The 11,814-nt window shown below is 42.5% G+C and overlaps 1 protein-coding gene across 2 annotated transcripts in view; it reads right to left on the reverse strand.

The window, feature by feature from the left end:
- The window catches only part of ATL2 (atlastin GTPase 2), a 59,349-nt gene extending 49,989 nt beyond the window's left edge, over positions 1 to 9,360 (reverse strand). The window contains exon 1 of one of the 2 annotated variants that reach the window (XM_089529000.1): positions 9,210 to 9,354. In XM_089529000.1, the coding sequence (XP_089385126.1) occupies positions 9,210 to 9,300 (91 nt within the window). In that variant the 5' untranslated portion in view covers positions 9,301 to 9,354. Of the gene's footprint in view, positions 1 to 9,209 lie in introns of both variants that reach the window. The other variant, XM_089528998.1, reaches the window with a different exon arrangement.
- Between the last annotated feature and the right edge of the window lie 2,454 nt (positions 9,361 to 11,814).

Raw genomic sequence — 11,814 nt, forward strand, 5'->3', positions numbered from 1 at the left:
TGTGAATATATACAGTATGTCTGGCTGGCATAAAAAGAACAGTTAATTATGAGGTTTTCCTAACAAGTTGACAAACAAGAGAATACACATGATGAATACACCACTTGTCATAGTATGTAACTCCCTGTTCAGGTGAAGATTTAAGCAGAGGTGATAGCATATGACAGTCTGAATATTGGCTCCAAACAATACAGGATTTAAAAGCTTATAAATCCTGGGGAGTTTTGAGAGCAGCAGGAAGGCATCCTGGGTTCAGACATCACCAACTTTGCTATAAGTCACCTGGGTTCCCTGTCAGGAGAAAGACAAGATAGCAATTAAATAAATAAATGTAACTTCCCATTCATTTTAAAAATTATTTCTTTTATTTCCCCTGCCTACAAAGCAGAAACAAGCAATCTGAGTGCACCAGTACACTGTTCATTCACAATAAACCAAGATAAGTTAGCCATTCTGGTTTACCGTTATATGCAAACACAACTCACAAACTGGAAGTACAGCAGTGAAGAGGACTACAAACCTATTATGCCAATACAGCATGATTCATGTAGAGCAACCTGTATAAAAATTACATTTTCTAACACAGAAAAATAATTCTTGTATTTCTTGCAACTTTCAGTGGAAAGGTAAGTAATCAAGCAGTACATATATGCAGTAATGAGCACAACACATGCTATTTCTAGCTTGCTGAACTCCCGAACTGACCCTAATTCATGTCTTGCTATGTTGGCTTTAGTCTGTGTCTATTATTAGAAGTAGCAAGATGCCCACACTGTGGACAACAGTATGTTCAAAAGCTCTTTCACATATCAATCCCTTGTGACAGTTTATGTTAGGACTGATGGTGAAGTGTTAAATTGATCACATATATACCACTGATCAGTATTTTAAAATACCATAGCAAGCCACTAAGCCAGGACCCAGAAGTTCAGCTGAGAAATTCATATGACTGCCAAGCTGACACTCTGATAGAATACCCTGAGTAAAGCATTTCATTTTTTTAAAGAATATTAAAATTAAAACAGCTATACATATTTTATCTTTGTGTCTAAAATACACATATGGAACCATAAACACAATTAAACAAAAAACAAACAATAGCATTCTATGAAGATGACAGATGGAATAAACTCTTCTAGAACATGGCCCCATAGCCTGAAAAACCCACAAAAAACTATGGATGCAGGCCATGAAAGCCTGTGACTTCATATTCCAAAATCATCCAGATGGGTGGCTGGGATAGTGATACCTTTGATTTCTGATGGTTCAGTGTATACAAATTTTGTTTCATGTACAAAGTTATTAAAACATGTTAAGGAAAATGCAACATGGGATATACAGTGAAAGAAATAAAACATGTATGCGAGAGTCAGGGTGACTCAGCAGAAGCAATTAGAAGCCACACAGGTGTAAAAGGTAATGGAATTAACAAGTCCTAAATGCCAAGGACAGAAATGCAAAGTGGATAATTGAGAACACCTGAGAATTGTTAAGTGGGCAAGGTGAAATGATGAAATCATTAATTGTGGGTTGAACCAAGAGAACCAATGAGAGTGGATGTACATGCCCACTGGGTGGAAACAGACAACAGTGGGTGGTATTTTGCAATGACTATAATAATGGCTATGAATCCCAATGTATTTTGTGGGTAGTAGTGGATAGTTGTGGAGGAGTTGTATTGGAGCTGTATATAGTAGAATAAAGTAGATCTTTTATATAAGACTACTGAGTTGTCTGGTGTCTTGGGTGAAGATACAAGAGCCAGCTGGATCCTGAAGAAGTGTGAAGACTTCTGTGGAAGCAAGAGTGAGAAGGCTTGGAGAGTTTGTCAGGGTCTTCAGCCTATTCTCTGTAACTCTGCTGCTTTAGAGCAAAGCTTTAACCACTGGCCAAAACTGGTCAGCGCCGGTGCGTAACAAGGTGGTGAGTTCGAGCCAGAGGTGAAGAGCTACAACTCCCATCATCCCTGACAAAACATTGTGTATAAAATTACCTCCAGGCTATGTTTATAAGGTGTATACAAAACATAAATGCTCAAACCTGGGTCCCATCTCCCAGATATCTCATTATGTATATGCATATATTCCAAAATCTGGTGGAAAAAATAAAAAAAAATCCAAAACATTTCTGGTTCCAAGAATTTCAGATACAGGAGACTCAACAGGGCCCTGGAAACATGCTGGTAATCAATGAAGCTCCTTCATGGAAGGAATTTAAACAGAAGTCCTGTCACTGAATTTTGCATGAACTAACTTCTGGATAGTCTTCAAAAACAAAATTACAGATTAGTGCAGTACAAACTTAAACTAAGTTATCAGATTCCTATCTCGAATCAATAGTTAGATTTATCATTCTCAAAAGAAGGTGGAATAAGCACACTGAACAAAGCTGAGAAGAGACATTTCTGATCACAATGATTGAAGAACTCAGTCCAGATGTATTTCTAAGTAGTTAAGCAGGCAGGAGTAAGCCTACTCCTACCCAAATTAGCTTTATGTAAATATTCTTATCCTTCAACTTTTGTTCATCTTGTGGGAGTCTCACATCTGTCTCCCACACCTGCATATCCTACAGTGTTAGTTATGCATTGAAATTCCTACTATGCTAATGTACCTCCAGGGAGCTTAAATGTTATCTTACACCTAACTCAGACCTCCCATTACTCTGTTTCAGTACTGTTTACACTGATTTGCTCCAAATCTCCAGCTTCAAATACAACTCTTTCCCCACATTACCTGGAGATTCCACAGACTAAACATGGGGCCAAGCATGTGTAACTGAAATATGCTTTGTAAGTGAAACGATGGAAGTATTGCTGTTTTGTTTACTCTTCCCTTGCCTTCCTTTGTCACTCATTTCAACTTTTAGATTGTAAATAGGGGCATGTCCTGTTACACTCAAGGGCACCATATACACAGATAGCACAATTAATCATGATGCATTCCACCAGTAAGCTATGCTCCTTTTTTTATATTAGTTCTTCAAAATGCTGAGAAACAATTGGTCATCTTTTCTTAAGCAGTTCATAGAATCATAGAGTTGGAAGAGACTACAAAGGTCATCCAGTCCAATCCTCTGCCATGCAGGAAATCTAAATCAAAGCATCCCCGACAGATGGCCATCCAGCCTCTGTACTAAGTGTCTTTTAAGGTTGTAATCCCGCTTCCATCCATGGGAGAGGCAGGAGGTATAAATAAACTATATTATTATTATTATTATTATTATTATTATTATTATTGACCTCCAGGGAAGGAGACTCCACTACACTCCGGGGGAGTTTGTTCCACTGTTGAACAGCCCTTACTGTCAGGAAGTTCCTCCTAATGTTGAGGTGGAATCTCTTCTCCTGCAGCTTGCATCCATTGTTCCAGGTCCTGTTCTCTGGAGCAGCAGAAAACAAACTTGCTTCCTCCTCAATATGACATCCCTTCAAATATTTGAACAGGGCTATCATATCACATCTTAACCTTCTCTTCTCCAGGCTAAACACCCCCAGCTCCCTAAGTCGTTCCTCATAGGACATGGTTTCCAGACCTTTCACCATTTTGGTCACCCTCCTTTGGACACGCTCCAGTTTCTCAATGTCCTTTTTGAATTGTGGTGCCCAGGACTGGACACAATATTCCAGGTGGGGCCTGACTAGAGCAGAATAGAGTGGCACTATTACTTCTCTTGATCTAGACACTATACTTCTATTGATGCAACCTAAAATCGCATTGGTCTTGTTAGCTGCCGCATCACACTGTTGACTCATGTTCAGTTTGTGGTCAACAGGAAACCCAATCTAGAATTTATGTTAAAGCTTATACAGTATTTGAACAATGTTACAGTGATCTTTTATCACTAGCTAAACAGAGCTTGATGAATCAGGACCATAGTTTAGAAAGTGCTCCTGGACTCACTGCACTTGACATTGAACACAATGAGGATCATAAGTGCTTTTGCCCACTTTTAACTAGTGCAGCAGCTCCAACTCTTCCTGAAGATCTAGCTACTACTACATAGTTAGGATGACTGTTAAGATCAATGTATTCTATCTACATAGCAATAGCAAGTACATTTCTATACTGCTTATCAGTGCACTTAATTGGTCCCTAAGCGGTTTACAACTGTAAACTAATTGCCCCCAACAAGCTGGGTACTCATTTTAGCAACTTTGGAAGGATGCAAGGCTGAGTCAACCCAGAGCCCCTGGCTGGGATTGAACTCACAACCTTGTGGTTTATGAGTCAGTGGCTGCAATACAGGAATTTAACCACGTATAATGTTAAGAGTGCTGATGACACCCTGTTACTTGTACAGTTGGAAGGGCACCTAGCCTAACCACCTGCTCATGCAGATAATGAACAGCTGACACCCATCTAGCTGCCCAGGCAGTCCACTTCACTGTCAAAAGTATGATCTTTGTTGCTGCCTGGCCTGCTGATTCCAATTTAATGTAATAATCAGTAGTGATTCCCTATGGTAGGTGAAAAGGCAGCTTATACTGTATGTTTTAATCTGAGTAAAATTTAGTTTCTATGCTCACTAAAGAAAGCATCTCCTTGTGAAATGGACCCTGTTCTTGAAAGAATATACAGTGCGTCCTCGCCTTACGTGGGGGATCTGTTCCGTACAAAACACAGCTCAGGTTTATGTATGTTTATGTATGTTTACACACTCTATGCATTTTGTTCGATCCAGCTAATTTGTTATATGTGTTTTAATGGGTTTTAATTGGTTTTTATATTGAATGATTGTTTAGAATGTTTTTAGAATTGTTGTTCTCTTTTTAAGTGGTACGTGTGGGGTTTTTATTGTCGGGTTATGGGCTTTCACTTTGTATTGTCTTTTGATGTTAAATTTTGTAAACCGCTATGATCTCTAAGGAATAGCGGTCTAGAAGTAAATAAAACTTTTAAAAGCAACAGCCTTCAAGCATATAAAGTATATCTTAATTGTAAACAGATTAACTCAAAAGCAGCACAGAAGTAGGTCACAGAAACACTTTTTAAAACCTTATTCTTGCTATACTTTCTCCTTGCAGGACCAGTTTAAATACCCTGCTCTGTAAATGTTTAAATTCCCAATATTGAAACAGATAAAGTTATTTTACCTTCAGTCACTGACCAATGGGATTTTCCTACATTGTACTTAACAAAGACTGTGTCTCTTCAGTATTGTGTAGGAGACAGCACACTTATCTCTGAACACAGACTGGAGATAGGGTTAGAAAACACATCAAAAAGTGGTTATTTTATTACCTAGCCTTTTTGTTGTTGTGTGCCTTCAAGTCATTTCCAACTTAGAGACCCTTGGCAGATTTGTTCAAAGGAAGTTTCCCACTGCCTTCCCCTGAGGCTGAGAGCATGTGACATGCCCAAGGTCACCCCGTGGGTTTCATGGCCATGTGGGGCAATCAAACCCTGGTCTTCAAACCACTATGCCACACTGGCTTGTCTCAGCACAGAATTTTCTTTGAAATGAGATTTGTGTTCAAATGTTTCTGTGTTACAAGTACCAACGTGTCAATTCACTATCATTTGCCAAGTGTATTTGTGGAACATGCATTGTACAAGTGATATTTCCCCTAGTGGTTTGCCAACAAACATGCAAGCAAGTTTACCACATGGTACAGTATACACAAATGCAAGACTTCTGGCTATTAGTCAATTTAGACTGGGTTGGAGGAGAAAATAAGGTCATCTGTTATCAGTTTGATTTCATGTTCCTCCCCTCTAGCTCTTCACAAGCACCATGGCATGAGCAAATGGCAAAAATTAGAAGCACTAAAGTACAACTAAGAGTTTTCCTATGATGGACGAAGTAGTAGCAAAAGAAGGACGAAGTAGTAGCAAAAGAAGAAACACTATTTGTGATGCATTAAAACTAGGTCACAACATGCTGTATGCATTACATTTCAATGAGGATTTTTCCACACAACACTACTGTCACCACAGCCATAACTCCCAAACACCTACCAGAATATCTCCTCTTCACTTACTAAAATGCATGACATAAACAATTTCTCCAACCACTTATGCCCAGCTATAGCATTTTCCTCTCCTTTACATATTAAAATATGCAACATGGCACAATAACCTAAATCTCATCCCTTTGAAACTAACAGAGAAAGAAGTTACAGCTGAAGCTTTTGTAGGCTAAGTCTACAAAACCTTATGCTACAGCATCTTTCTCAGGCTGCATCCACACTGCAGAAATAATGCAGTTTGACACGATTTTAATTGCCAAGGCTCAATGCTATGGTGTTCTGGGAACTGTAGTTTGTGATGACACCAGAGCTATATATATCACAAAACTACAACTCCCAGAATTCTATAGCATAGGGCCATGGCAGTTAAAGCACTGTCAGACTGGATTATTTCTGCAGTGTGGATAAAGCCTCAGTCTTAGGCGCTACAAGATCTCTTTGCCTACTGACATAGCACAGCTATGTCTTCCAATTGTCACCCTACATTCGACTGCACAGCATGATTTTAATATACTATAGCCGATACTGTAACACACATCCTCCGAGCATACTCTTACTCAACTTCTTCCCTCTGTTGCCTACTAAATGTCACACTGCAAAGGATCCAGCCGTGAGGCCTACACGTAACCAGCCATCCAAGCTCCTGCTACTCAAAGAGCAAGGGCTCTATTTCAGAGATGATTGCTTCTTGGCTGCAGAAAACTCCTGGTTTAATCCTAGCAGCTCTAGGAAAGAACCCAGTTTGAAACCTTGGAGCACCTGTCCCAGCAGGAGCAAACAGTTGACTGTTGTTGTTGTTGCCATGTGCCCTCAAGTAGTTTCTGACTAGGGTGGCCCTGTCATGCAGTTTTCTTGGCAAGATTTGTTCAGGCGAGGTTTGCCATTGCCTTCTCTCTGAGGCTGAGAGAGTGTGATTTGCCCAAGGTCACAAAGTGGGTTTCATAGCTGAGCTGAGCTCTAACACAATGATTCTCAAATTCCCAGGGGAGGCATGGGAGTTGCGGGGGGGGGGGGGGGTTGAGACCTGGAGGCCCTGATCCTTGTGTAAAATGTACACATGCGTTGATTTAAATAGCAAGTTCACTGAAATAAAACTGTACTAATTTGGACAATGTTATTTCCTTATAAAATGTTAAAATTTGAACATACATGAATGTGCAAATGAAAATTCGCCCGCTACATACATAAACAAAGTCTTTTTTATTTTATTGGAGAGCAGGGCCCCCAGGGTAGAAAGTCTGAGTACCACTAGTCTAAGAAACTAAGGCTCTATCAGGATGAATCTTGACCCCTCCAGGAGTCATCAGAGGCTACAAGGTTCACATGCCCCAGACGCTGCCAGCCAAGCCAAACCACGTGGGCCCCTGGCTCATCACACCAGCTCCTGTTAGCCAGCTGGACCTTGCCACATAATGATACCTGCAAGGCATAGCCAAGAAAACCTGTTTTCTCTCTCACACACAAGTGCATACAAGCTAAACAACAACAACAACAACTGGGGCCCAACCCACACTTGAAAGGCTCTGCAGCTGTAAATGCACAGAGTAACAACTCTCTTTCTACCAAGCCACATCTACGGCTACTCACCTCTGAATATATACAAACACACACAACCAGCTAACCTTGAGCCTACTTCCTCAGATGCATGTTTCAGTTGGTCTCAAAGGGGCTACAAGATCCCTTTACATACTGATTTTCCCAACGAACACAGCTAGGTCTTTCAATTATACAACCAGGTGTTCTTGCTTCCACCCAGCCCTGAAGTGGGCCTCACAAAGCATCACACACACAGACCTCATGCACACCTCTCCCTCCCTCCCTCCCTCCAACACACACAAGCACTAAGTAGGCCAAGTTCATGTCCAAATTTTCCCCCAGGCCTTGCCTGCCCCATCGAGTCTTTCTCAGGGTGACCAGATGTCCCAAGGAGACCCCAGGAGGACAAGGCACCGGCAGATGTAGGACATTCAAGAAAAATGGAGGACATGCTCCAATAAAAGCTAGAAACACCCATATCAATGTGAATTCATGCTTTTTAATCATGCTCAAAGTGGAGGACATTTTGGAATCCCTCCTGGAGTGTTTGTTTTAATACCGTAATAATTTAATTATGTAAAAATTGACTTCTATTTTAGTGCACCACTTCTGTATGTCTTTACCTGCACAGTACTGCCAGTCCAGTCTTGGCAAAAAAAGCAAGTTGTTGTTGTTGTATGCCTTCAAGTCATTCCAACTTATGGTCACTCTAAGAGGCTGGACCTATCCTGGGGTTTCTTCCCACCCTTTGAGGCTGAGAGAGTGTGACTTGCTTAAGGTCATTCAGTAGGTTTCATGGCTGAGCAAGGATTCAAACCTTGGTCTCCAGAGCCTTGGGATGCCTCCCCGCTGCAGAAATAATCCAGTCTGACGCCACTTTAAGTGCCCTGGCTCAGTGCTAGGGAATCCTGGGAGATGTAGTGTTTGTGAGACATTGAGCCTTCTGTGTCACAGTGTTCTGGTGCCACAATAAACTACAGTTCCCAGCATCCCCTAACACTGAGCCAGGGCAGTCGATTATTCTCTGCAGTGTGTTTAGGGCCTTGGGGGGGGGCGCCCACATTGGAAGCTGCTCTGGCGCCACAATAATAATAATAATAATAATAATAATAACAATGCCCTTAAAACACAACAAAACAGTTCCACCATTATATCCCAGCTACAATAGAATATGGAACAGCATTGAAACAAATGGCAGCCCTTGCCCCAGAGAAAGCATGCTTGCCCAGAGAGAGCCCTTGGGAGAGACTTGTCCATAGCAATGTTTCCCTTTGGGCCAGTCTTCCCAGTTCTTCTCTAGGAGCCATGTTCCCCAATGAGTCCCTATGGCCCAGTCTGGTCTCCCCCAGCCTTTCTCTCTGGGCAAAGCTCCCTGACTGCCTTGGCTCCAATATCATCGATGATGAGGGAGGGCACTAGTCTCGTTACCTGCGGAGGGAGCCAACGCCCTTCTAACGGGGAAGATGCTGCTGCTGCTGCTGCTGCTGCTGCTGCTGCTGCTGTGCCCTGCGACCTCCTCCCCAGAGAGGCCTCCGGAGCCACGCTGCTCCTTCCCTCTCAGCGACAGCGAGGGGACACTCTTCCCGCCCGCAGCCGTTACTGAGCCCAACGGTGGCCCTGAGGCCCGGCTTCAGGCCCGCAGCCGAGACACCCCCCCTGGGGCCCGCAGCCCCTCGGCCTCGCCGGGAAAGGCCTGCCTTACCTGCCAGGTCCTGCTGCGGAGGCTGCGGCTGGTGCCTCCGGGGCGGCTCTCCTCTCCGCTCTCGCTGCCGAGCCGCGTCCCCTTCCGCCATCTTGTCCAGGTTTAAAATTAACTCCCAGTGACGTCAAAACGCCGCCGCGAAGCCTTTATCGACGGAGGCGCGCGGTCCGAGACGCCCGGGGAAGGGCGAGCGGGGAGGTCCTAGCGCCCGCCGGGTTTCCTCCTCCTCCTCCTCCTCTTTAGAAAGCTTTTTTCCCTGGCCACCGCTACTGCGCATGCGCAGTCCTCTGAGCAGTTTTCCCGCCTTTTTAAAGCTGACAGGACTTTTTTTTTTAATTAATTTAAATAAAACGTTTTATTCAAACTTCTTATCTATAAGGAATATGCTGGACTGTTCTAGATTAGTTAGCCGCCTTGAGTCCCTGTACTAGGAGGAATGCAGAGTACGTATAAATAAACATCATCATCATCATCATCATAATGATGATGATGAGGATGCTTCCCTCCACTTTTCCTAGCATTATTGTCTTTTCTAGTGAGTTGTGTCTTCTCATGTTGTGACCAAAGTACGACAGCCTCAGCTTGATCATCTTGGCTTCCAGGGAGATTTCTGGCTGGATCTGTTCAAGGACCCAACCTCTGTATTCTTAGGACGCTTCTCCAGCTTCTTCTTGTTGTTAACTGCCCTCCAGTCATCCTGGACTCATGGAGACCCTAAGATAGATGCAGAGAGCATCTGAGGAGGAAGTAGGCTTTAGTCTGTGAAAGCTTATGCTGCCGACTTCTTTCTTTCAGTTAGTCTCCAAGGTGCTACAAGATCTCTCTGCATCTCTGATTCTCCCGACTAACACGGCAATGTCTTTGACTTCTTCTGTCATGATGACCCTGTGGATGGAACGTCTCCATGACCCCTCTCCTCCACTACTTTGCCTAGTTCTTGCCAATCCATGCCTGTGGTCTCCACAAATGAGTCTGTCCATCTGGCGTGTGGTATAGGGTTGTTCCCTAGAAGTCAGTGTGACCACTGGACCTGTCTGCCTTGGAACAATGCCAAGGAAATCCTAGCTAGGCTCTGTTTTTAATTTGTGAAAGGTCTCTAGGGTCCAAAACACACTGCAGAAATAATCCAGTTTCAGAGCACTTTAACTGCCATGGCTCAATGGTCTGGAAGTCTGGGAACTGTGGTTTTGTGAGTCATTTAGCCTTCTCTGTCAGAGAGCTCTGGTGCCACAATAAACTACAATTCCCAGGATTCCCCAGCACTGAGCCAGGGCAGTTAACGCCATCTCAAACTGGATTATTCCTGCAGTGAGTTTTGGACTTGGAGGTGTTTGTGTCTTCCTTAAATGAAAGCTTAAAATAGTAAAAAGGGGTTGCTGGAGGAAACAATAGTCTAAAATAAGAGTGTGTGTTCTTTTCTTATAGTACTATCATTATTTGCATTCAAACACAAAATAAATTGTTCCCATATTGCTTGGAAATTATCCAAACGTTTCTGCCTGGCTACACATTTATACTACCAGACATCTTAATAATTCTGGCAGCGTTCCACAATGTGTAAACTCATTCATTAATTTCTGGGTCTTTGTTAGTCCTCTAATATCATGCAGTTAATGGGTGGGATCCAATGCAGATACTCTCTGAAAAGGAGGAGACGGATGCAGAAGAGGTCATTCTGTGACCACAACTATAATTCCATGAATGGAAGTTCTAGCCTTTCAGGAGACAATTATGCTGGATCCCACCCAATACATTTTCTCAGCTTCCAGTAGATTTTCTGCCAACCTCCCCCCCCCCCCCTTGAAACAACATCCATAAAATAATACACATGTAATCTGTGGATCATTTGGTACATTCATTCCTGGTTATGAAGACAATGGCTTATTCCAAGCAGAGGAAGACTGGGAGTTTGTGAAAAAATATTGGAGAAGTATATGGCCAAATATATACAATCTATAAACTTGTTGGATATATATGTGTGTTATACTCATCATTTTTATATGCATATATTATATTCATTAAGAAGAGTAAAATAGAGTGGAACCATAGACACAGAAAGCAGCAAATAAAGTATACATGATAACAACGGAAAATACAATCAATAGTATGATACTCAGAATAAAGAATTATCATATATACTCGTGTATAAGTCGACCTCATGTATAAGTCAAGGGAAGGTTTCAGGGTCAAAATCATGGATTTTGATATGACCCATGGATAAGTCAAAGGCAAAACACAGGGCTATAAGAAAGAATGGAAAGGGGAAAATATCACTTTCGTCCCTCCTTCTCCTTCTCTGGACCTTTCCTGACCACCTAACACTGATTCCTAAGTGCTGCAGGAGAGGTTTTAACATCGGATGGAGAAGGGAAGCAAGTGGTGTTAAATGAAGTGTTTCTTCCATGGGAAGAGGAGGCTTGCAAATCGGACTGGGGAGGGAAGCAAGTGGTGTTAATTGGGGAGTTTCTTCCATCGGAAGAAAGGCTTGCAAATCGGACACACACACACAGAGAAAAACACATGCCTCCAGGCACCAAGAGTGGGGCATCAGGCTTGCTTGTTTTAGGACCTTTCTAAGCAGTACTAGTTATTGAACCGTATATAA

The sequence above is a fragment of the Sceloporus occidentalis genome, unplaced genomic scaffold (genome assembly GCF_023333645.1).
Source record: "Sceloporus occidentalis isolate IW3139 unplaced genomic scaffold, rSceOcc1.0.p SCAF_6, whole genome shotgun sequence".
Classification (NCBI taxonomy): domain Eukaryota; kingdom Metazoa; phylum Chordata; class Lepidosauria; order Squamata; family Phrynosomatidae; genus Sceloporus; species Sceloporus occidentalis.